We start from the raw sequence: 27,000 nt of genomic DNA, 5'->3' as shown, positions 1-27,000 counted from the left end.
CCAAAGCAGGAATGACAGCGAGAGTTGGCTGCCATAATCTCAGTTTTCACGTCCTTGTCCCTTGAATCAGTGGGACTATAGAGGAGGGAGTGGTAAAGATTCACAACACGGAAACTGAAGAAGAAATGAACTGAAGTTTCAAAAAGGCTTACAGCATAGCTCTAGGAACCACTACACTGCCTCCTACTAAGGAGTATGCAAACAGAATTTTCTAAAACTAGAAGTCTGAGCAGTGATACTGACAGGGCCAGTTGTTTTATATACAAAATAGTCTTTGCCTCAGAAAAGGCCTCATATTTATTTCTAAGCTGTTTCCAGGGCTGCTCCTAACTTAGGAAGATACAGCTTAACAGAAAAATATTAATCACACAGTGCTAAACAGGATGCAGACTTTTTACCAAAATGCGTAAAATCAATCATTTCACTTTGGCACACACTTTTGGCACAAAGGCTGAGATCTGCCTTGGAAAACAAAGTCATTTCAAATCTGCCTAGAGAAGCCAGACCAGTGAGTGTTCCCAAACACAGGACTCCTAAGCATGTTTGCAACGGACAAAGCGGGCATGGAGCGAGGAGGCCAACGTACTGTTCTCTCGGACCAAGCAGAACTCCCATGCGCTCTGGCTCTCCAAAGTGCTCTCCAGGTCCACGGCGACATTGGGCTCGCTCTGCTTCTCCAGGCGGTACTGAGGGCCTGGAAGATCAAAGGGGCAGGAGGAGGGGAGGAAGTCTGAAACAATGAATTTAACATTGAAAAAACACCACATACTGGCGAAAAGCTGATAAAGCATTAGGCAAACTGCTGAAGTCTGTCTGAGGGGGTCTAGCTATCCAAGATGGAAGAGTTTGGGGTTTTTTTCCACAAGGTTTTTACACACTTGTTTGTTCTATTATCAGCTCCGTTTTTGCTCAGCTCCCCCAAACAAGGTGAGAGGTAGATGGCTTTTGAGCTGGCCTGACTTGGAATCACAACATGGCTACACGGTTTCTCAGATATGAGCAAATAACCTACCCTCTCCAAGCCTCTGTTTCCTAATATGTAATGGGGGGATACTTACACTTTAAGGATTATTGTGAAGATTACAGATGATACAGGAAAAATACTTAGTAAGGCACCTGCCTCATAGGAGGCACTCCTATAGAAGTACTTATTAATAATCATTATATAATAATGAATAATCAATTATAAGCAGGAATAAAGTATGTTTAGAACTCTAATATGACGACAGCCCAAAATTTTTAAAAAATTTAAAACGCAGGTGAGGTAAAAAAAAATCTCTGATTTCTGGGTTATGGTAATAGACAGTAGCTGCTGATTCATGTTTTTGTTGAAACATTCATGAAAACACAAAGACACGGGTTCAATAATACTGAAAACCAGGAATACTAGCTAGCCTGTGTCACACAGGGGGTTCTGGCAGATCTTAATAAAACACTGGGGCATTTTATACATTTATTCATGTATTTCTTTGTCAAGCCAAATGACAATCTTGTTCTCAGATAACACCTAACAGGTCCAATGATCAGATTCAAAAGACTGCTCCTGTTGTTAATGGTTATTGAAAAGATTAGAGGCGTAAGAAACTGTCTTATTATTTTGACTATGAAAGGCGTGTTTGGTCAGACAGAGGGGAGGTGTAAGAGATCTGAGGAAAGCATCAGAGGCCTTCGGGGCTCCCAGGCGGAACACATATTTTTAGATATGTTCTTCAGCTGTTGTCAACTTGTTGTTATTCACATCCAGTACTACTCCTTCACTAGTTGGAGGCATTTCACTCACCTCCTCCATGTCATTCTCCTCCTGTATGTACTACGTTCATCGAGAGCACTGTCGTGTCATGTCAGTTTCATGGGCTAGTCTATCTTTTCTCTAATTGGTATGTCATTAGCAAGTCTCAGAGTTCTTACACACATTGAGTCTTTTGTACACTACTTGTATCTCTTAAACTTTTACTAAGTCAACAATGTTCAAAACACTTATCTAACTGTTTACACAAATACATACTCAGAAGCCTACACAATTCACATAAACTCTAATACACTATGTTCAGGTCATGAGGGTACTGTATTTCAACATTATATACAGTTACATTTTCATTTCAAAAATATTTAGCAAATAAAGGTCTCCGATGGCTGTCACCTATCACTGACATCTTCAATTACCAGGCATGTTTGCTGCTGATTGCTGATCCCTCCACACTCACTGGGGGAAAGTAATCACAGAAAAATCATGCCCAGCTGAACTTTCAGAAAACTTAACTGGTGAGTAGATTCCTATGTACCCTCTCCTTTCCTTCCTTTCCCCTCCCAGCACCCACCTTTCATAGCTTTGGGCCTCTTCAAGCCCATGAGGGGAAGGGAGTCACCGCTGAACCTAGAGAGCTGCTTTCTAAGGCACTGGCCTGTTAAACTATCTCGGACTGCCCACCCCCAGTACCTCCCAGCAACACAGTGTGCCAGACACTGACATCCACTTCTATGAATTTACAGGGAAATTGGGTACAAAGTTTAGCTATAATAGTGCACTTTTTTATGATGGCCAAAATTTGGGAACACCCTAAATATAACAACAGGGGACTGGTTAAACAAAATATTATGAAAAACCATAAAGATATTAAAAGTGATGCTGCAAAAATACTTAATTTTATAAAACATGTTTACAGTATGCTACTTTATGAAAAACCAGCAAATTATAACACAATACGTGTAGGAAGATTGTAATTGTGACAAAATATGTGTAAAGTCCAGGGGAAAAAAAAAGACTGCAAGGTTATTTCCAATATGTGAATAGTGCTTATATTGGATGGTGGGATAATGAGCGTTTTTATTTTTCCTTAGTGTTTTTCTGTACTTTTCACATTTCCTATAATAAATAAAGGCTACTTTTATAATTTAAAATACATCATATATACTTACAAGTCCCTGATTTCTATTACTATGCCATTTTTCTGAGGATACCATAATTATCTCACATTGTAGCTTCTGTAATGGGTCTTTCACATGTGATCATTTAATCAAAACAAGACATTTACCTGTTTATGTAGATCGCTATTTGCATCTTAAGTAACCCTACAACTTAGGCTTGCTTAGTCTGACTCTGAGCACAGTGTACAGGGGGCTGGGCTTCTCAAGCTGTCTGCCTACCTGACAGCTGGACTGTAAATAAGCCACCACTTTCCTGATCTCTGGGAGCCAAGGCCTGGCTGCATCGGGGTGTATATCAGGCTGGTCTCCTTTGCACTCTTTCCTTCCAGTCTCTGTGGCTGCCTAGGAAACACGACGAGGGTAACCAGGGGAGGCAGGGAGTATGAGGAAGGGTTCCTTTTTTTTTTTTTTTTAAAGATTTTATTTATTCATTTGAGACACAGAGATACAGAGAGAGAGAGAGAGAGAGAGAGAGAGCATGAGCAGTGGGAGAGGCAGAGGGAGAGGAAGAAGCAGACTCCCCGCCGAGTCAGGAGCCCGATGTGGGACTCGATCCCAGGACCCTGGGATCATGACCTGAGCTGAAGGCAGACGCTTAACCATCTGAGCCACCCAGGCGCCCCGAGGAAGGGTTCCTTGTCCTTAAACATGATGAGCCCCTGCACCACTCTCAAAGCCCTAACTGCCATCATTCAACATTCACTCTCTTGTTTCTTGGGTCTTGCAGATATTTCTATTAAAATAGTTTGTTTCATGAAAGTAGCTTTAGGATTTTCTCCTTGAAGCCTAATATGATGATGACTCTCACTTACTGAATGGCCATTATATGCCAAGCATTCTACATGTTACCCTAGTGTATGCTCACAACAACTCTAAGAGGCAGATATTATCATTCCCATTTCACAGATTGGGACCCTAAAGGTTGGCAGGGTGAAGTAACTTGGCCAAGGTCACAAAGGTAGGAAGTAGGACAGGGGAAATAAAACCCAAGGGTCTTAGGCTCTAAAGCCTCTGTGTTTTAAACCTTTCTTCCTCTAGCAAATATAAATTACTGGCCAATTATAAAGAGGCCATAGTTTATACCATAAGTATAGATTTTTGTAGATTTGTAGTTTCATTTGGGTTCTGAATCACTTAACTTGTGGTTTCTATAAATTCAAAATGAAAATGATCTGAAATAATTTATTTTAATGAAATCCATACATACTAAATATCCTGTCCAATGGCTATATCCTGGGTCCTTATGAAGACAGATCACCTTATTTTTCCATCCATCCAGGAAGGCCCTCTCCCTCTTATCTTTCCTTAAGAATATTCTTATGTGTGCCCAGTTTTGTCATTAATTGAAATTTTCAGTGTCATTTTCTGTCCTGGGTACTCCCCCTGTTCTTCCATAAAAGCTAAAGACCAACTTGGAAACCCATTTCTGAGCTTAGCAAAGGACTGATGGGTCTTAACTTTGGGGAAGATAGGGTGGCTAAGCTGGACTTGAGATCAAAACCCAAATGGAAAACTGCCTCTTACAAATATCAACTTCACTCCTAATTCTTGCCCAGTGGATAAAATAGCTCACACAGAAAGACTGTTGCACGCATTTTTCCCTGAAAAAGTCAGATGGATAACTTCAGGCCACATCATGTAATGAGAGGCAGGGTATGTATGAGAAGCCATATAACCTGATGGTTAAGGGCATGGACTTGGGACCAGATTGCCTCGCTCTAGTCCTGGATGATCAACTTAGCTGTATGATTTTGGGGCAACTCAATCTCTTTCAGTTTCTTCATCTGTAAAATGGGGATAATAATACCTCGTAGGCCTGAGGATTTGATGAGTTAATAGCTGCAAAGCAGTTAGAACAGTATCTGATACATTATAGTGTTACGTAAGTGTCAGCTATCCACCACAGCCTCGTCACGGGACTATAACAATACTGAGAGATCCTAACATGGTAGGGCCTACTACTGTGTGCCTGGTACTGTGCTAGGCCTTTTATTCAGATCATCTGATTTGTCACCCTAGCATGTAAAGAATATGAATTCCATTTCATGCAGGAAGAAACTGGGACTTACAAAGGCTAAATAACGGGTTCAAGGTTCCGTAGGAAGTGGTGGAATGAGGATTCATAGCCAGGCTGCCCCAGCCTGCACTCTGTAATATGTACAAATCATACCACCTCCCTCATAGCAAGTTCTTAATATAACGTCTGGTGATGATAATCAAGATTATGACAACCCAGACCTACTAGATCTATCAACCTATAGTTTCTATCAAATGCTTAATTTTCAGGCAGCTAACATGGGAGAAAAGAAAAAATAGCAGCCAAAATCACTTTAAAAAGACAAGCTGTGAGGTCAGTTTCTATTAATATATTTTTGCCAAGGAAATGATTATATAAAAGATAAAAGTCTCCTTCACACTGAACAGAACATAGTTCTCAAGGCAACATCCACCTTTAGAAAAAGGTTTTAAAATGTCACAGCTGCGCATGAAGCCACACGCCCTCTACTTCGCAGTAGATGTGGACACAAAAGGAAGCAGTTACTGGGCAGCGACAGGAAAACCTATCTGGGCATTCCAATGATGTATTTATTGCAGCAATACCATGTCACCGGATGGTCTAGGAACAAAATGGTGCTCTGGGCACTTTGGGAGTGATCCAAGTTATAATACCCAGGCAGGATTTTTATAGGATTTTGTAAACCCGAGGCAAACGTCGCAGCACATAAGTTTCAAAGAAAATCTGAAGTATCTGCTGGATAGTGGATACATACATGGTCAGTCCAGCTTCCTCTATCCCTTCAATCCTTGACTGAAACATCAAAGGTTTTAGCACACAGTTCCTTAACAGCTTAGAGCCAGCTGAGAGTTGAAATCCAGTGGGAAGCAAATGTAGAAGCCCAAAGAGAGAGACCATTGCCTCAATCACTCTGCATCTTCTTTCTGAAGTTTCGGAGAAACTTCCTTCAGACCTCACTCTCAGGAAAAAGCTGCACTTTCTCGGAGCAACTGGTTTGCTCTTTTGTATCTTTAGATAGTTTAACATAAATCTTGTAAACTAACTGATAGTTTCCCTTTCTCCTTTGCCTGTGAGGAAGCTCAGCACTAAACATGTGATCCAACTGTGCTGACTGGGCACACATTTCTGTGACAATTAATCCTCTGGATCTTTATTTTCCTTTTCCTTTCATGTTGTCTTTCAGTTCATGTATTTTCATCCTATTATAAGGATGTATATATTCCAAATGCTCTTTGGATTGAAGTGAGATATAAATGAATTAAGCTATCACTGTTATTGCTGAGCACCGCAACAAGTTTGAGGACCACCTGTCTGAAGAAAAATGATGAAGTCAAAGGTTGAATACTTCCATGGACGTGTCTTCATGTCAATCGTTTTCCATTCACCAGCTTCAAGAGCTGCTTTAATCTGAAAGAGCTTCTTGTAGCCAGAAAAAGATGCAGTATGAGCCAGTAATAGAAAAGGCTGGATTCCGAGCAGAAAACTCCAGGTGTCTGCACCCTTTCAGGGAGTGACAGGGCCAGACATGCATTCTGGGGAAGTTACTTAGCCTCTGCGTATTTTCTCATCTGTAAAATGAGGATAACAGAACCTCCCTCAGAAGGCTGCTGTTAAGATGAAATGAGACAATCCTTGACTCCTTCAGCACAGTGCTCAGTGACGGCACCTACTATTGCTAGTACGGGCTGGAACAGAGCCGGCTGAGATGAGGTGCAGGCAGACCCCTAAGTCAGGAGTCCCAACGGGCTAACAGCCCCATTAAGGGAAGATACACGATGGCAGGGAATGCTGGCATCAAAACAGCTGTCACATCCTTTCTCATGTGTGTCCAAGGTAGGGGTGCAGGGTGGGAGAGGGGGCATATCTATTTAAACAAGCTTGCTTTTAAGTTATAAGATTAGAGACTTGTTCAGCAGCCAGGATCCCTAAGGTTCCCTAGGCTCAGGCTCAACAAATATAGTCTGAGAATGATGAGTAAAGGTCATGCAGCCAACTGGGGTAGCACCAATATCAAAGGACAGGCAATGTTACAATGCCATCCAGACATCCACACAACAAACGTATCCTGAGCATCAACAATGACCCAGCCACTGTGATGAATAATCAGTGATTCCTGCCCTCAAGTGAGCTGGGGGAGGTGGCAGGACACACAGGAGGAGATATTATCCAAAGGGCCCAAGTCAGTGCTCCTGTTCGGTAGGGCTAGATAAGGTGCCGTGGAAACACAGAAAAGGCAAACAGTGAACTTCCTCTACCCTGAGGTGGAAACATCTGAGCACAGGCTTGAAGCAGGACTCAGAGCCAGTGAAGCAGGGGAAATACTGCATTTCTACAGAGGGAATACGATGTCCAAAAGCAAGGAGGTACTAAAGAGCCCACACGGACCAAGAGAAATTCAGTGTGGAAAAGGTCTCAGTTCTATTGGGGTGCGAGGGGAAGTGGGTTGGGGTGCTTGGTCCAGACCGTTGGTCAAGGTCTGTGAGTAACAGATGCTAACAGAGCAGGGAAGTGACATAATCAGCCTTACACTGTGGTAAGATTCTTCTGGTGGCACTGTGGGCAATGGGTTGGAGGAGACTGGTGGCAGGGAGGCCCATTCAAGGCAAACCGTGCCAAGCCTTGCCTGCTCTATGGCAGGGGCTGGCGGAATCCTGAGTTCCTCACTGAGCCAAAGCCACCACGGACACGCTGATGCTGTCAATATCAGAGCTCCGACCCAACATCAGCTATTCTGAAATGTCTGCATTCGGCGTCAGTGCCATCGCTTATAACTCTTCCTCTAGGGGAGACTATAATCATTTTCTGCTTGATCTTAATGTAAGCACTGAATTATATTCAAGTGATAGCCACTGTAGCTTATACTCCCTCTGAGGCTCAGATTGGATAATTTGGAATTTAAATAATAAAAAAGGAACAAGCTGACATGACAATAAGGTCACACTTTAGCCTCTTCTGAGCCAATACACAATTTGCTCTCAGTGAAACAGCTGAATATAATCAAATTAAATACAATTCCTATTACAAAAGAAGACCAAGGCTGTTCCAATAAACCAATTCTCCTGCCTAGTTAAACTGCAAAACCTTCAGGAAAGGTTTTGAAAGCATGACCCATCAGTTCTAATTTTTAAAAACTTATCCTTTCAGTCAAGACTAGAAAAAGGCCCATTCCAACTTTTATCTTTACTACAAAGTGCTGTTATCTTGGCCTGATGGCAGGAGCTCTATCTCTCTTTCTGCTGACAAGCAGAGACGAGAAAGATAAGATTGGAAACGAATCTCACTTCTCTGAGTAAATAAATAATCAATACTCATCTAAATGTAAATGAGAAGGGAGCCCCCTCTGATAACAGCACTCTTATCAGAGAGCCAATTTTCTTCAGACATTTGGCCTCAACCAAATCACCATCATTCAGCCCCAGCCTAATGGCAAAAAATCGTAACTAAATTGAACCGATCACCAGAGATCAACTAAGTTCGGCCCTGGCCACTTCAGGTTCAAATGTTTGGGAATGCAATTTTGCCCCCATTAACTTTCAATAGCAATGAAGAACAGACTGGTCAAGGGGCTAGTCTGTGCAATAAACAAACCCCAGAACGGGGGTGGCTGGAGGATGAGGAGGAGTGGGCTTAAGTGTTTAAACAAGGCCAGAACTGTGGCCAACCCCAAAACCGTGCAGGGAAGGCTCCTGCCTTCCTGATGGGGAGATGGTATTCTTTCCTATCATCACAGGCTTGGCTGAAATTGAGAAGACATTTAATTTGCCTGATGATGATGGTTAAAGTTTATTAAAACAGATGTAAATAAAGAAAAAAAAGAGATATTAAAAAGCTACAGTAGCTAAAAATAACCTGACGTTCAGATGATCAATTTCCTCCAAGTAATTTGTATCAGGCTTATATCTGACCCAGCAGTGCTGCACTGACCTGATTTTACTGAAATAAGACGCCGTCTACAAGACAAATCACTTTAAAACCACTGCACTGGGGTTTCCATTTCTTTGCTGCAAGACTCAATTCACTGCTGATGAGAGTATTGGGGAAATTATGACCATTATTGATAGGACAGCAAAACCACTTTTACACAGTAGTCTTCAAGTTGACAGAAAGCTTGTACTGGACCATTAATGAAGGTGTCAGCTAGAATCAGAAATTAAAGACAAAGGCTGGGAAAGGCCTAATTCTTAGAGCATGTTAAGGATACCAGACAAACAGAAAGCAGACATTCATTCTCTTAAGAGTAACAGGGCCTAGGCAAGGATCAGCTGAGGAGCAGGCTGCACTGCCTACAATCAGGGAAAGGAAATGCCTCTTTTTTTGCCTGGCCCTGGAGCTCCTAGAGCATAGTTTCTCAACACTATCTGCTCCGAAATCTTTATTAGCCAAAGGATGCCGCGAATGACTGTGTAAGACAGAACTATTTTTGAGTAGTTTTGACTAGTTTTACCATCTCTGCTCCCACTGAGTATCTAATCCTAGAAGGCGGACATGCGGTAGGTAGTTAGACAATGGTTTTGGAGTCAGAAAGACCTTGATTAAAATATTGGCTTTTTTACAAGCTATGTGACCTGGGCACATTAGCTGATCTAAACCTTTGTGGAGTAACCGCAAAGATTATGTGTAACACGATGCCTACGACATAATAAACACTCAATAAATATTGATTGTTATACTGCTATGCAAATTTAACAAAATCATCAACTTACCCTTTTTTTATACAACAGTGAGTGACACTGAGGACTTTCCTGGCCCTTAACAAAGCACTTTACATGCATTAGCACTCTGAATCATAAAACTCTCTGAGGGAGGCCCCATTACAATCCTCATTTTACAGAGGAAAAAAAAAATGTGGAGTGGTTAAGTCATGTGTCCACAGTGTGGCCAGGACAAGAATCCAGGTGTGTGATTCCAGAGCCTAAGCTCTTAACCACACTATTAGGCCGTATTCCAGAAAGAGCATGCTATAATCTTCTTGATTTGGGGGTTGAAAAAAAGAATTATAAGGTTGAGATGATTTACTGGCTCAGAAAGGAGTAAAGGTGTTGGGTGGGAAACGAGGTGGGAAGAGAGAGAGTAGTTGGTCTTATGGGGCTCAAAACTGAGGGCTCCCCCAGCCCCCACAGCAGGCACCTATCCGATGGGCACTTAAAGTAAACACCGGCTGCTTGCCCTGAGTTTTTCAGGGTGGAGGGGGACCTTTTTCTAAGTTAAATGATTTCCAGAGTTACTGCCTCAATCCACAGTTCTGAAAGTATGATTTCTTTAGGGTTTAACTATACCCATTTCTAGTCTTGTTACAACTTTTTTATTGCGATAGAAAACATTTACTGGAAATATGTTACTACTATTACCAGGTCATAAAATAAAAAGAAAAATAGTTTATGTATTGCCATCATTTCCAATCATCAATCAGAAAGTGCCAAGAGGAGGAAAGGAAAGGGCGTACAGCCGAGATTTCCTTCTTTGTGTAGGAGAAAATGCAGGAGCATCATAATTCTTTAGAACAAATTTCTTCTTGAATACCCAGTCTCACAGATGGGCTCTTGGGAGGAGTAGGGAGGCACACCTTTTGGCATCTCCCCTCCTCTCTGCAGCCCTGCCCGAATCCCTGTCAGAATCAAGAGCTCTTTCATTGCAACTTCCTTGGGGCCTTGCTTCTCTCAGTGTATTGAGCACACTGGATTAGAAGCATTTCTGTCTATTTGTCATTGTTTCCCCCCAACTCCTACAAATCTTTGAAGATGAGGGTGGAGGGGCTTTTTAATAAAACCAACTCTCTATTCCCAGAGCTCCAGCACAGCAACAGGCTCTTTGTAGGTGCTCAATAATCTTTGTTCAATAGAATGACTTCAACAAGGTGGCATTTTAAATTGAACAACCTTGACTCTTGACCCAACAATGGAATCTATCCTGAGAAGCATTACTCCAAGTACACAATGATGTATGTTCAAAGATGTTCACTGCAGCACTGTTTTAAAATCAAAAATTGCACAGTCTAAATATTCTCCAGCAGGAAACGATTAAATAAATTACGGTATATCTGTACACTGGAATGTTATGTAGCTGTTAAAAAAATAAACTAAGTTAATAAGACATGGGAAGATTTCCATGATACATTATTAAATTTAAAAGGCTATAGAATGGGGCGCCTGGGTGGCTCAGATGGTTAAGCGTCTGCCTTCGGCTCAGGTCACGATCCCAGGGTCCTGGGATCGAGCCCCGCATCGGGCTCCCTGCTCAGTGCAGAATCTGCTTCTCCCTCTCCTTCTGCCATTCCCTCTGCTTTTGCTCTCTGGCTCTATTTCTCTGTCAAATAAATAAATAAAATCTTAAAAAAAAAAAAAAAGACACAGAATATATAGAGTATGCTCCATATTAATAAAGTAAAATTCCAGCTATATATGTGCATTTATGTGTGTGTGTATTTGTTGAAAATACACACACACACACACACACAATCTGGAAGGATATCAGCCAAACTGTTCTCACAGTTAACTGTGTTAACTAGAATTACCTCTGTGTGTAGGATGGAATAGTAGCAAAGACAAAGGCTTTTGCTTTTTTTACTTTATAGATTTCTATCTGGTTCGGATTTTTTACAGTGGATATATATAGGTATTACTTCTGTCATTAAAAATCCAATTAAAAAAAATGAGGTTAAACAATCTTAGAGGTGATTCCAGCTAGATCAGACTACAGACTGTGCCCTCTGGAGCCCCCTCTCACCATCTCTGGCTTCTCACAGATCAGGGGGGCTCAGTGGCTGCTGGGGAGACACCTAAGCAGCTGGGGGCCCAGGAACAAAAGTGTCATAGAGCCTCTTCAGGGGTTCCCATGGTCCAGAGTCAAGGCATAGGGTGGACTACAGAGTCTTCCAGAGCTGCCCAAAGGCAGTAAAGGTAAAGAAGACTGGAACATCTGAGGCCAGGCTGCTGGCGCCCACAGGCTTTTCACAGAGAGGCCATGACTTCAGACCACTGGTCAGATTGTCCAACTGGTGCTCTTTCACCCTAGTCTAGACAACTATGCCTGCCCTGTCCTCCCCATGGATTCTAGATGGGCTGTGGAAAACAAAGGGTGACTCCATACTGTCTCTGTCTGCCCTATTCAACCTCCCTCTAAGACAGTCCTGATGCCTCCACTCAGGCTTTGAGACAAGAGGCAGTGTGTTCGGAGTCCATCTCTGCAGCCTGGAGGGTAGGAAGAAGGTCTGGATTTGATCTCTGCCCTAAACTCGGGGTGGGGAGGTGGTGGCGGTGGTGTGTGTGTGTGTGTGTTTTAGGGAGTGCCCTACAACCCCTGCTGACCCCAAAACATTTGAGAAAGCATGGTGTAGTGGTTATGAGCCAGACTGCTTGGGTTTGAATTCCCAGCTCCACCACTTACTAGCTGGGTGACCCTGGGCAAATTACTTAAACATTCTATGCCTTGCTTTCCCACCTGTAAAAGAGGGATAATAACAGTACCTCCCTCTTAGGAGTTGTTCCAAGGACTCCGCAGATCATATGTCTGGGTTTCTGCTTCTGCTGTCCAAGCTTCACTGGGCGGGGGGTGGGGTATGACTCTTCAGCAGAGGCTGCAACCTCTAGAAGCCTGCCACACTGGTCTCATCTCCCTCCCCTTCCCACCTCCCACCTAATGATATAGTAATCCAGAAATATCCTCCAAACCATGCTGTTTCAACCCTCTGTACTCTGCTCATACTAGTCCCTCTGTCTGAAGTAATCGTCCCTTTATTTCACTTCTCTGGTACTCGCTCTCCCCTACTCAACAAGTCAAAGCTGCATGAGTACCACTGCCTCTGGACTTCTCTGTGCAACCTGCACTAGGAAGGTCTCTGACTGGACCTGTCTCTTGCACTAGCTATATGCAAACTGCGGTTGAAGTCCAGATTTCAGGACCTCTGCATTCCTGGGGCAGCCATAGCAAAAGGTGTGTTGCAGTGTGTATTTGGTGACTAAGTGGAAACTCGGCCCGCATGGCTACCACCCTGACTATCTACCTTGTCCTCCAGAGCAGACCTGAAGTTCCGCCTCCAGCTGACTCCAAATGTCCCCACTGACTGGAGAAGCACAATAGAGCCCCAACTCTGACTGGGTTTCCTGGGGATGGATGGGGCTGGTGTAGATCTGTGCTGCTTTGGGCACTGGCTAGAGAATGGAAGACCACCCCTGTCAGGGGCCAATCTCACCTCCCCATCAGCTCAGTTCCCTCACCCAGGCCTGCCTTCTCTCACCATAGCAACCTGTCCCAACGTGCTTCCTACCAGAGTTCTCTGAGCAGCAACACGCAGGCCTAGGAACCCACTCACCATCAGAACAAGAAGAGATAAGGCATGGATAACCCAAACCTTGGAGAAGGCTGGAAGCTACTGGATAGGAGCTTCCTACACACCACCCCAGGCAGAGTGAGTGCTGAAAGGACACAGGGATGCTCATAGTGCATATCCTGTCACTACCCAGTGGGCACAAATGGACTTCCCTTTGGAGAAAGGAGGCCTAGTATTACTTTTAAAAAAAGAAACATTTTGTCCCCCTCCTTCAAATTCAGGTATCACTTGTTACAGAGGATGGAAACCTTTAACACTGTCCCTTAGCATCCAATCTTTCAATCTAATCTGTTTCTCTTAACTTGAGTCACTGTGACATTACCAAATTTTACGTACAGTTATCTGCTACTCTGTAAAGAAATACAGATGGTTTTTGTGGAAATAAACAGTCATTTATTTTAAACAATTGTAAAACAGTTTATGGAAACCAGTGGGGTAATGCATTCAAATAAATGCCAAAACCAGTTGATGGGGAGCCAGGGTGCTAAATCACACTGCTGAGGAATTCAGCTGTGGGGAACAGATAGTAAATCCAGAGTGACAGAATTTCCCGTGATGGCAAAGGTTTCTGACATCCAGTCCAGTACTCAAAAACCACAGCAGTTCAAACCCATTTCCCTTAACACAGCCTTGACAGCCAGCAAAATTAGTGAATTTAGTCACAAACACCTAAGGACAAAAACAAAAGAAGCAAACAAAAAGGAGACTTCATTTGTCTATAGCCTTTTCTGAGCTATAAAAAAGTGGTGACTCTAGCCTAAGTCAATGGAGAGCATGCTTAGGGCCAACTGTTTTCAATCATCAGACTTTGTTATGATACAGTGGAATCTGAAGACTTCTATTCCAATCTGCTTATGCCAGAGACTGGCTTGGGTAAACTACAGCTCTCGGAACCTCCGTCCTCCTCTGAAAATGAAGATAAGAGTTGTATGTACTTGACAGGCTATTGAACGGATTCGGTGAGGCACCAGGAGTGACGTTGTTCTCTAAACAGCTTGGTGCCAGTGACCCTAGTGAAGGGGTTGTAACCCTGGGTGGGACAACAGGCTGCAAGGCCTCGTAGGGGCTTCCACCAACTGTTCAAGGAAGTACCACTGACAATAAGTGGCTCAGGCCTGCCTTTGCAGGAATGAAGAGAACTCCAAGCACTTATTTGATTCTAATTTCACAGGAGAATCAACTACAAACATATTAACCTTCTCTACTGGAACTAGCTCTTTTTCCTTGTAACTGGGTTTCCAATGATAATGGATTACCTCATTGTTCATCAAACGTTTACTGAGCCTACCCTGTGCCAAGTCCTGGGCTAAGCACTACAGATACAAAGATCATTAGGACTGACTCTGGCCTCTAAGGATTCAGAGGAGTGAACAAGGCACTCACAAGTCTGGAACACTTCTTACTCAGCCTTCCCTCCTTGTTGTGGACAGGAAGTCAACTCCCAAGTTCCAGACTCTACCCATTTAACACATCTCCGTTGCACTGCTTATCATCCAGCCCCCAGTAATGGTCTCCCAACTCTTCTCCTGGCCTCCAGCCATCCAGTCTTCATCCTATTGCAGAGGGTGCTCTCTTAAGGTTATCACTTCCATGCTTAAAATCCTTTCACAACTTCCCTACCCTGCTCTCCAGACCTTCTATCCAACCCAACTGTCCATCTTATGTCCTCTATGAACCAGCTGAACTGGTCTCCTCACTGTTCAGTGCATGGTTCCCTTCACCTGCACTGCCTGCTCCTCTAGTTGGGCAAATCCGCATCCGGTTTTTATGGTTACTCCCTACTAAGTCTTATCTGGCCTCCAGGACCCTTTGCATATGCTTTTCTCCGTCTGACCCCCATGACAACATCAGGCCCTACAAGATTCCCAGAATGGCCCACTTCCTTTCCCCACAATAGGGAAGTCCTACCACTTAACATCCCTCTCACCTGCAGGTTCTGCTTCAAGGCAAGATTATTTCTGCAATTTAAAGCCAACCCAAAACAAGACTTCCTTTCTTTTAATCTGGACTTGACCCTCCTGTCTCATTCAGGTCAGTGCCCTTGCCCCTGGCCCAGCCCTGCCCAGAACCCTGCTCTGGGCTTAGTATCCTGCTAGGTTCTCAGTATGCCTCTCAGAAAACTGGGCCTGCCCTTGATACCACCTATGCGCCTGGACCTCTCTGCGCATAAGTTACACATTTAATTTACCCGAATTCAACTACGCTTGTTTGGTAAAAATGAGGAAAAACAGAGAGTGAAGAATGACCAAGAGAACAATTTAAATAGTTCGGAGAATCCCATTTGCCATGACTCTCAGTGATTCAATGAACCCCAAGAGTGAAAGTGAGGGGGGAGTCTTATTCATCTTTGCAATTACAGAGCTTGGTAAATGTCTGATGAATGACTTACTGAATTAATTGGGTGGGTGGTGGAGTCTGATTTGTAGCTCCTCTTACAGTGTGAGCGTCTTTCTGTGCCAAGTTTGAGTTTAGCATTTAAAGATATGTATTTCTAGTTTCACTGGTTCTCATGCTAGGAAAAAAGGCCAGCTATGTTGGACTTAATGAGAAAAACTATAGTATGCTGGCCTCTTGATAGGCTTTTTTTTTTTTTTTTTTTAGATTTTATTTATTTATTTGAGAGAGAGCGCTCATGAATAGTGGGAGGGGCAGAGGGAGAGTGAGAAGCAGACTCCCCACTGAGCAGGGAGCCTGACAGGGGACTCAATCCCAGGACCCTGGGATCATGACCTGAGCCAAAGGCAGACGCTTAACTGACTGAGCCACCCAGGCGCCCCTGACAGGCATTTTTAAAGGGACTTTTTTTCTAGAGGTAATTTTGACAATAGGAGTTTTGTTCACCTGTTGCCTTTGTGACCTGACCCTGCATAGGACACAGCTCTCTGTATTTCCGTCCCTGGATGCTGAGCATCATCTGCTTCCCTGGTCCTTGCTGTCAGGACCTGGAATTTCCCCTCAGTTGTTGTGGTCCTTAGGTATCAACTGCCCTTCTGCCTTTTTCCCTGTTTTGGGGGATCAGGCCCTTCAGGGATCATCTCCACCTGCCAACTCGACTCTTCTCTGCCTACCTGTCCACCTTCTAACCACCACTGTACCAGCTAGGGCTATGTTTCATGTCAGGAACACAGACCTCAGTAAGCACTTTTCTTACTGCTAGTACCCTGTTTGGCCCCATAATAGCCATTTGGGCTCTTGCCTCAGTACTTTCCCCTGGACTGGCAGGATCTTAAAGCCATGGTTCAAATCCCAGTTCCACTAAGCTTTAAGACCTTGGGAAATTACCTAAGTGCTCTAAGCACTGTTTCTTTATCTCTAAACTGGGGATGATGATAATTTCTAAAGCATGAAGTTGTTAAATGGATTAAATGAGATAATAACACATGTAAAACACTTAGTCTGGCGCGTGGTAAGTGCTCAATAAATGACAGCTACTTCATATTATATTAATACAATTTTACACATTTCATCATGTTCAACTATGAAGCTATCAAACCAATAAGAAGCTGAATTATAGATCCTGTTTTATTTTAAACCAATTGTGACTTATAACCCAAGATGTTAAAATATGCTTCTCCTTGTGCTAAACACCCAAAACAAAAAGGTAAAAGCAATGGGAAAAAATGACAGTGGAGGAGGCAGTGGGGTCGTGGCTGCCAGCCATTTTCCTTCCTGGGAGTTTTCCTTCTTGTTACATCTATTATCTGGGAGCTGGGCTGCCCTGCTGGCTTTCCATTTGCCTTGCTAATAACAGTAAATCCAGCAGCTTCCACTGCAGCTCCTGTCTCCTTCAGCTGACTCCGAGGCCAATCAGCATTTTCTCTCTCCTAATGTCAGATGTTCCCTGGGAAGTCCTGCTGAAGAGAAAATTTATGACAAAAGTTTCTCCAGCTTTTAACCCTTCTGCCTATTCGGCCCCAGATGCAGAGTGCTCTAGAGGAATGCTAGGTCATTCTTACATGTGCATACCTATGTTCTCACTGATGCTTTGCTGCTCTGACAAGGGGCCTCAGACCCCTGGAAAAGCTCAAATGAGCAGCTGGGCAGACAGATGCACACATTCTGGGCCATACGTAACGTGGACTAAATTTGAGCTGGGTTCCTTAGTAGCTAGGGTCTCTGTTGAATCATGACTCAAAGCAGTCATACTCCTAAAAAACAAAGTGTTATATCACAAAATTGTGAGTGTGGCTGGGTCTCATAACAATGAAATTGAAGAGAGGGGACAGGACTAACATTTGCGGAGTAATAAAACAGTAACAGCTATGTGTTTGGTGTTTCATATGGATTTCTATTTAATTCTTGCAACAATGCTATGAAGAAGATAGCGTTATTTTCATTCATAGATGAGGAAAATGAAGTTCAAACAGGCTAAGAAACTCACCAAAGAGCTAGAAAGAGTAACAGAAGCAAGAGTGGAACCAGGAAGATGTTTCTAGAACCCAGGTATTAAGCCCCCACAGTTAAGACTATCAACCAGCAGCCTGTGATGTAGCTGTGACTTTATCTTACTGAAGAGCAAAATAAAGCAAGGAACTCAGAGAGGGAGAATGACCTGACCAAGGTTACCTAGCTAGGAGTGGTGGGGCCAGCTTTGAGCCAATAGAGGGGGCATGGTCTTCTGATCCACAACAGTAATCCCGGAAATTAGCCCTCCATGGGCTGCAGAAGATGAGACAGCACAGATTCAGGCTTTCAGGACACAATGGGGTGGCACTGCAGCGTCTCTCTAGCTAGAGAGAGAACAGTGGCTGTCCGCCGAGGCACAGGCTCTCTGGCAAGGGTGGTGGTGGTGTAGCAGCTGCCGCCAGGCCCCTACAGACCTTATGTCCTTGGCACAGAGGGGTCTCAGCTCAGGGTTTTCATTTTCAGTAAGTTCAAGTCTTTGGGCATAGCTACATTCTAGCTCAATAGGCTTTTCCATGACCTCCTCTCCACCTTTCCACAGAAGTTAGATGATATTCTTAACCAGATTAGTAGAGTCAGTAAACTAATTTTTGCCCCAATTTGAAAAAAAAAAAAAAAAAAAAGAATGTCAAAATGTACATGTGACAGCTGTTTGGAACTCTAATCTTATGAAAAAGCAGCTGTTTTCATTTATATTTGAGATATTAGTCATCCTTAGGATGGGACAAGAGTACTCAGCTAATAGCTTGTGCTTTAACCTGCGGAAAATACAGGTCACAGAGACAAGATGTTGGCAAAATCACAGTATAATGGTTATACTCATATAACATTCTGGTCTTAAAAGGTTTGGAGATGTTTGCAATGGGAAGCAACTATTTAATAACAGTGTTCTCACAGAAAACTGACATCCACACAATAAAATGGATTGTGGCTTTTAGGAGAAAGGAAGTTACCAAATAAAGAAAGTCTATGTAAGTAAGGGAAAGAAAGAAATATTTCTAAGCTCTAGAATTTGGGATAAGCAGTCTTCTTTTTACAAATTTTAAAAACTATTTTTATTTTTCACAAAGGAACATTATATAGTTGACTCTTTTTTTTTTTTTTTTAAAGATTTTATTTATTTATTTGACAGAGAGACACAGCGAGAGAGGGAACACAAGCAGGGGGAGTGGGAGAGGGAGAAGTAGGCTCCCCACCGAGCAGGGAGCCTGATGTGGGACTCGATCCCAGGACCCTGGGATCATGACCTGAGCTGAAGGCAGTCGCTTAACCAACTGAGCCACCCAGGCGCCCTATATAGTTGACTCTTAACATGAGGGTTAGGGGTGCCGATCCCCCACAAAGCCGAAAATCCATGTAAAAATCCAAACTTAACTACTAAGAGCCTACTGTTGACTGGAAGCCTTACCAATAATATAAACAGTTGATTAGCACATATTTTGTATGATGTCTGTATTACATGTATGTATATGTATGTATTATATATTGTATTCTTACAACAAAGCTATAGAAGATGTTAATAAGGAAAATACATTTATAGTACTGTGCTGTAAAAAATCCACACATAAGTGGACCCATGCAGTTCAAACCTGTGTTGTTCAAGGGTCAACTGTATATACAGTTTTATTTTTTTATTATTTTTTTTCCAGTGCAAAAAGGTATTTTTATTAAAGCACGGGGAGAGGACCCATGAGCAGCTGCTGTATACACACTTTTAGAAGTAAATAATACCACAAGTCCTAGAGTGAAAAAGTTAATTCCCTGCACATCCCTGAATCCCTTCTTACAGGCAATTACTTAAAAAATTTTGGGCTATTTCTTCTGGTATTCACCTTCCTATTTTTTATTAGCATTCTTACTGAGCTGTTTTAAAAATGATTATAAATATCAGACAATATGGGGGCGCCTGGGTGGCTCAGTCGGTTGAGCGACTGCCTTCGGCTCAGGTCACGATCCTGGAGTCCCGGGATCGAGTCCCGCATCGGGCTCCCTGCTCAGCGGGGAGTCTGCTTCTCCTTCTGACCCTCCCCCCTCTCATGTGCTCTCTCTCTCTCATTCTCTCTCTGTCAAATAATAAATAAAATCTTAAAAAAAAAAATCAGACAATATGTCTTAACTTCTACTGTGGAAGATGAGGCATCAGTGTGTGCTCTACCCTTCATACATGCAGAGCCCTGCTTCGTAAAGGGAGTTTGCTTTAGTTTTCTTTTTCTGGAATAGAGTGTATGCAGTGGTTTCTTCCTGTTGGGCACCCTTACTTGATTATCAGTGCTTAAAATGTCTGTTTTTGCTATATCCCACTGGCTCCCCAAGGACTCATTAGAGATTCATGTCTTGGGAACCTGGTAGGCAACACTAATTTCAACTGATGTGCACTGTGTTTCATTTTTAAGACATTTACATTTTCATTCGATGACTTAATTCTCAGAGGAAGTTTGATCTCCAATAATCAAAGTGCAGTGAATCTACTCCTGAATAGGAAGTGGGTGGCCTTGGGCCTGGGCTGGCAGGGAGCGAAGCAGCTGTGGGCTGCAGATTGGCTTTCACTGCTTTTCCTTTGCTCATTTCCCCAAATACTCCAGGCCAGCTACAGTGCTGGCAAACAAAAAGGAACCTGTTCTCCATAAGGGACTTTCATTTGACTCAAATGAAAGTTCAATTCCCCCATCCCAAAGGAAAAGGAGGGTCCTCATCTTTTTCCTTGGTAAGGTACACACCAACATCTGGCAAGATCAATGTATTAGGAACTCACTGGGGCAGGCCCATGGTGCCTCTGACACAAGGCTGAGTGGCTGAGGGACAATGTTCTCTCTAGCAGTTTCCAAGGCTGAGATACGGCCTCTACCTCTTAATTTACGCTGTTGCTCTGGACGCGACGAGTTACTCACTGCCCCTGAATTCACCCAGCCATCGCTGTCCTGTCCATGTCTCCCCGCATCAGGGCACGGTGTCGGTAATCAATTAGCAGATGCATGAAAACTTGCTAAAGTGGAAAGACTGAGGTAATGCCTGATCGTGGAGGCAAGAGGGACTCCTTTTGGGAGGGGCACTCACAAAACTGGAGACTCAAAGAAGTCCTTTTAGTCAGAAAATGGACAGGCTAAAAGCCAGAAGACAGTATCCCTATCAAACGTACTTGTTGGTTGGTCTGTTTTTATTGACTATCTACCTCGCTAAATGAGAGCTGAGAACAGGCCCTGCCATCCTTATACACTGCCTAAAATATAGCAGAGACTCCATAAATATTTACTGAGTGATGAGTTTAGATTTGGATACACTGTGCTTGAGGATATTTTTAGATTTAAATCATACTTTGGCTTAATTTTATCTTAATTCACATTATTCTATTAAATGTAGTGTGCAAAAAAAAAAAGTAAAGCTGGGGTTCTGTTATGATTTGATATTTCTGTGATCCAGTGGAGACAGTTTTGGGGAAAACTGAGGAGCTCCAATAGACCACCTTGTATCTTCTGTAGCACTTAGGCTTTAATCACATCTCACGGACTTTCTGTTTGAAAAACTGGTTTGATGGCATAGTAAAATCTATCCACCTTGCTGACTGTCCCACTGTGATTAGTAGCTAGGTAATGAGAAGTAGGTGCGGATACATCCTTTCCCCAGACCTGCCTCCCAGTGCCACTCCAATGCCTTTTCCTGATTTTAAGTCATCTTTGTCTCTTGGTACTATTTTCACTGTAAGACAGAAGAAGAAATATCCTGACTGATGAGCTATTTTTCTTCTTTTTCTCTTCTTAATGCATTTAAAGGCGTTGTAGAAAGTGCCGGTATTTGTAACTTACTCAAAAAGGAAAAACTCGGGCGCCTGGGTGGCTCAGATGGTTAAGCGTCTGCCTTCAGCTCAGGTCATGATCCCAGCGTCCTGGGATCGAGTCCTGCATCGGGCTCCCTGCTCCTTGGGAGCCTGCTTCTCCCTCTGCCTCTCTCTCTCTCTCTGTCTCTCATGAATAAATAAATAAAATCTTAAAAAAAAAAATTATTAAAAAAAAAGGAAAAACTCTTTGTGGAAAGTTGTCACTGCAATTGTTAAAACTGCTTTTTAAACTGCGTATGGGGGAAGACTAGCTCTAGTGGCAGGCCTCTGAAAACAGTAAGACAGAAGCTGGGTGTCTCAGGTCTCTGGGCTGGTCTGGAAGAGGTCTTCTCTGAGAGCGTAGCTCATATAAAGTGATGACTTTTCATGCAAATGGCCAAGCCCAACCTTGGCAGAGAAGATTTTTCCTTGACAGCTACTAAGAGGATAAATACATGAATGGCCTGCCTGAAGAAAGGGGCCTTCTGTTTCCTCTGGGGGAGACAAAGACTATTCTTAGAGAGTGTAAGGGGCAGACACAGCACTCCAAACCTCCCTGTAACTTCTGTAATCATTCCTCAAAAATCACATGGATGTTTCATTATATTTCCTCTTTTAAATGTTTTCTAAGAAGAAGCAACAGGCTTTGTGAGCTACTTGGCTGTTAATACAAAGGCTTTTTATAATCACCTGTAAACATGTTTGTTAGAGAAAAATGTAATTTGTTCACTTCCTCTCTAGAATCTTGGGTATAGTAAATTAAATTTGCTGATATAAGCTACATGATGAATGCGCCTTGTGACCATTAGGACACCCCTACATGCCTGACATGGGTTTTCTTGTTAGTCAAAAATCATTGGGAGTTGGCTCTCTGGATCTAGTTTTCTCCTTGTTCAAAATAAAGGGTGCTTCCAGCAGATCCATATCCAAACACAATTCAAAAGCTGGTTCTATCACAGGGTATAAGCTTTCTATAGACTTAATTCGTTGCAAACAAAAAGTACAGGCAAAGGCCAAGTCATATGGGTAGAAAAGGAAGTAAATCCAAACCTCAGAAGCCAGATTTTATGGTGTGCTTGGTGCCGCAGCAGCAACAGGGATAAAGGCCGCTGACATCCCCTGAACACTTACTATGAACTGTTTTATATGCATCCAGTCAAAACAATAGCCCTGCCAGGTAGGTACTATTACCCCTGTTGACAGAAAAGATAACCGAAGTGAAAAAGGCTTGATGACTTGTCTAACCTTACAGCTTGTGTGAAAGGCACAGCCAGGGTGGAGACTTGGGCTGGTTTGGGTCCAAAGCCTGTACTCCTTACACTGAATCATGTTGCCACGTCCAAATGAAGCAGGGGCACTTGGTCTCTCGAGGGAGAAAAGCATTCCTGCCTCCACTGACATATGGACCTTGGAACCTTAGCCAGTAGGAGGAATACAAACTTTGGCATCATACATCTGGGTTTGAGTCCCTATTCCCCAACTTACTAGCTGTGTGACCTTGGACAAGTCTTGCAGACTCTCTAAGCTTTAGTTTTCTCTTTTATAAAACAAAAATAATAATCAACTCAAATACTTGATTTAAGGATTAAAAGAGATCACTACAAAAAGTGCTTGGCAGATTGCCTGGCAAATTTTTTTTTTTTGAAGATTTTATTTATTTTTCAACAGATAGAGAGAGACAGCGAGAGAGAGAACACAAGCAGGGGGAGTGGGAGCTGGAGAAGCAGGCTCCCCGCTGAGCAGGGAGCCCGATGTGGGACTCGATCCCAGGACCCTGGGATCATGACCTGAGCTGAAGGCAGACGCTTAACGACTGACCCACCCAGGCGCCCCGCAAATTTTTAATATTCAATAAGTGGTAACAATTACTTTATTTTCATAACTCTATATGCTACTTAAAATCACAGGTCCATGAAAGAAACTATGACCTCAAAGATCTCATTTAACATATGAAGTAAAGAAAGATAAAATACCCTACAGGAAGTAAAGATTAGTGTTTTCTATGCCACAAAGATAATTATTTGTAAGTTCAGAAATTTACATTAATAAGAACCTAAATTATATAATTTTAATTTTTATAAGTTCATTCCTAGTTTATTATAAACATTTTTAAACCACAGAGAAGTTGAAAGAACTGTACATTGAAAACCCATGTACCCACCGCCTAGATCCTACAATTGGCATTTTTATTGTATTTGCTTTATCATATATCCATCCACCAATGCATCTTTATTTTTTTTTTAAGATTTTATTTCTTTTTTTGAGAGAGGGAGAGATAGAGAGAGTGAGAAGGGGGGGAGCAACAGAGGGAGAGGGAGAAGCAGACTCCCCGCTGAGCAAGGAGCCCGATGCGGGACTTGATCCAAGGACCCTGGGATCATGACCTGAGCTGAAGGCAGATGCTCAACTGACTGAGCCACCCAGGCGTCTCTCTTTTTTTTTTTTTTAAAGACTTTATTTCCACCAATGCATCTTAAAAAAAAAAGTGCATTTCAAAGTAAAGAGCAGACATCAGTACATTCAGTGTGCATAACGTTAACTGGTGTCCAATATTTGTTTGAGATTCTCTTTTTACCTTTTTTTTTTTTTTTTTTTAAGATTTTATTTATTTATTTGACAGAGAGAGACACAGTGAGAGAGGGAATACAAGCAGGGGGAGCGGGAGAGGGAGAAGCAGGCTTCCCGCTGAGCGGGACCTGGAATCATGACCCGAGCCGAAGGCAGACGCCTAATGACTGACCACCCAGGCGCCCCCTCTTTTTACTTGTAGGTAAAATTTTCATACAATGATATGTACAAATCTTATGAGTATCATTTGATAGTTCCAACAAATGCATTCACTTGTGTGACACCAGTTCCTGTCAATATATAGATTACTTTTATTCCAGAAAGTTCTCTCACTTGCATTACAATTTAAATGGGGAAGCTGCAGTACAGAGAAAAAACACTGGGCTTAAGAATCAAGGGGTACAGGTTCAAATCTCATCTACGTCACTCATTAGCAATCCACACAAGAATGCATGCATATACACAATATACACATAACATGGCCTCGGTTTTCTCAACCATAAAAAATAGATAATGTCCATTTCACAAGGTCTTTGTAAAAGTTAAATACAAAAGTACAGTAAGTGTTCAGTAGATGTACCAAAGGGTACTTTTCCTCCTATTCCCCCTCGCAGCTCCCCTGAGGACGTTGCCTTCAAAAAGAAAACGATAAAGACAAAAACCCAAACCAAACACAGTTAAATGAGAGATGAGGGAACAGGGCATCTCTCTGCATAGGCAGTCCTCTCCCAATTTATCCACTCTGACTTCAGCTAATTAAACATCTGTCTCAACGGTGTCCTCAGCAAATTAGTCATCCCCACTTTGTGACACTGATCGTTGGTTGCAGCCTTTTCCCCACTTGCTACCATTCCCAGAAACTTCTAGGAGTTAACTCACCCGGCACATGGCAAGGAATGATGCAGGGTTCCCATTAACCCCCCACAGTTGCCCTTGGTGCCAGTGCTTTTCATAATGCTGCCAGACGTGTCCTTAGCTGTGCTTCCCCAAAATAAACCTGTTAAGGGGTGACAACTTTTTTGCCTACATTCCTGATTTCCAGATTATGATGCATTTTCTAAGTACTATATACACATACCAGACTAAAATAAACTATTTAGCAGGAAATCTGTTTTCTCAAATAGTTTTGTGACAAAGCAGGCAGGTAACAACATAAGGTCCTAAATGAGGTGAACTAGAACCTAGTGAATTACCAGCTAACTCTCTCCAAACACATAAACAAAAGCTTTGCTGGTAAATGAAAAGCCAGAAGGCAAACAAGTAAATTGGCCTGGATGTGTGCCTTTTCTCTATATCAGGGGTGTGTGTGTGTGTGTGTGTGTGTGTACACACATATGTGGACCTGCTGGGGCAGGAAAGGGGGCAGTAGGGTGAACTGTATTCTAAACTACAGGGTACTTCTTAAAAACAGTTTTGTGAAATTAGACTTCTCAATTTCTCTTCCCACTAAAAACAACTGACTTAAAAACTATCTTTTAGAAAGATAAATGGCAGATAAATACATTTTTAAAATGCTTAACTTTACACAAAACCCACAGAAATGCAAATTAAAATGTGATATTAACTGCTAGCCATCAGTTTGGCAAAAATGAAAGATCGATAACATCGGTGTTAGTAAGGGGGTGGGAAAAGAAGACACTCTCATATATTCTTGGAGTGTCAAAGAATTGGTATAAACTTTTTAAAGGGCAATTTGTTTTTCTCAACATTTTAAATACACAAACTTCTGACAAGCAATCCCATATTTAACATCTAGCACAAACGTGCAATGAATATTCATACAAGATTGTTCACTGTATGTGTAGAACTGGAAATTTGGAAATAATCTAAATGTCCAACAACAGAGAGCTAAGTTAAATAAATGTTAACTAGGAAGATAAAACAGCAATGGTCACTCTAACATAGTTATTCTAACAAGAATGCTTATGACAGAATACTAAGTGAAAAACAAATGCAAAATCATATACACTGTGTGGTATCCTTCTTAAAAATCATTATGTGGATACGTTTTTTACAAGTTTATTTAACAAACATTTATAGAGTGTCTTCTATTTGACACTCTGCTAGATATTGGGTATATAGTGATTTAAAGAAACTAAACAAAAAACAGGGTCCTGCTCACATGAAACTTAGAGCCTATATGTCTATGTGTGTGTGAACTGAATAAAAAACCAAGGGTTCACACCAAATACAGTTAGAAGAAACCTTCATACACTTACTTTTTACTTGACGCACTTCCTAAATGTTTGATCTTTTTTCAACAAGCATTTAATTTTATTAAAAAGAAATCTTTAAAAGCCTATCTTCTACCACACCCTAGTTTTAATATTTTTTTAATTTTTTTATTGTTATGGTAATCCCCATACAGTACATCACTAGTTTTAGATGTAGTGTTCCATGATTCATTGTTTGTGCATTAACACCCAGTGCTCCATGCAGAACGTGCCCTTCTCAATACCCACCACCAGGCCAACCCATCCTCCCACCCCCCTCCCCTCTAGAACCCTCAGTTTGTTTTTCAGAGTCCATCGTCTCTCATGGTTCGTCTACCCCTCCAATTTCCCCCGCTTCATTCTTCCCCTCCCGCTACCTTCTTCTTCTTCTTCTTTTTTTTTACTTAACATATATTGCATTATTTGTTTCAGAGGTACAGATCTGAGATTCAACAGTCTTGCACAATTCACAGCGCTTACCAGAGCACATACCCTCCCCAGTGTCTATCACCCAGTCACCCCCTCCCTCCCACCCCACCCCCCACTCCAGCAACCCTCAGTTTCTTTTTCAGAGTCCATCGTCTCTCATGGTTCGTCACCCTAGTTTTAACATTAACACCAGAACGGGGCAGCTTCAAGGTATTTCAATCCTCCTCAAACTGTGCATTCAGCTCTAATAACAGAAATCAGACTTTACTATGATGTCCACCCCTCTGCTTCCTGTACCGAGTACCAA

At 42.4% G+C, this 27,000-nt stretch overlaps 1 protein-coding gene across 6 annotated transcripts in view; it reads right to left on the bottom strand.

Moving 5' to 3' along the window:
- The window catches only part of MAPKAP1 (MAPK associated protein 1), a 243,818-nt gene that overhangs the window by 58,611 nt on the left and 158,207 nt on the right, over nucleotides 1–27,000 (bottom strand). For 5 of the 6 annotated variants that reach the window (XM_035015808.1, XM_035015810.1, XM_035015806.1 and 2 more), the window contains one exon: nucleotides 587–694. The exons of the other annotated variant lie outside the window; for it this stretch is intronic. In XM_035015808.1, the coding sequence (XP_034871699.1) occupies nucleotides 587–694 (108 nt within the window). The remainder of the gene's footprint in view (nucleotides 1–586; nucleotides 695–27,000) is intronic. 6 annotated transcript variants of the gene reach the window in all.

This window comes from Mirounga leonina, unplaced genomic scaffold (genome assembly GCF_011800145.1).
Source record: "Mirounga leonina isolate KUSES-001 unplaced genomic scaffold, KU_Mleo_1.0 Mir_170, whole genome shotgun sequence".
NCBI lineage: Eukaryota > Metazoa > Chordata > Mammalia > Carnivora > Phocidae > Mirounga > Mirounga leonina.
The sequence above is the reverse complement of the archived record's forward strand: the minus strand, read 5'-3'. Positions and strand labels throughout refer to the sequence as shown.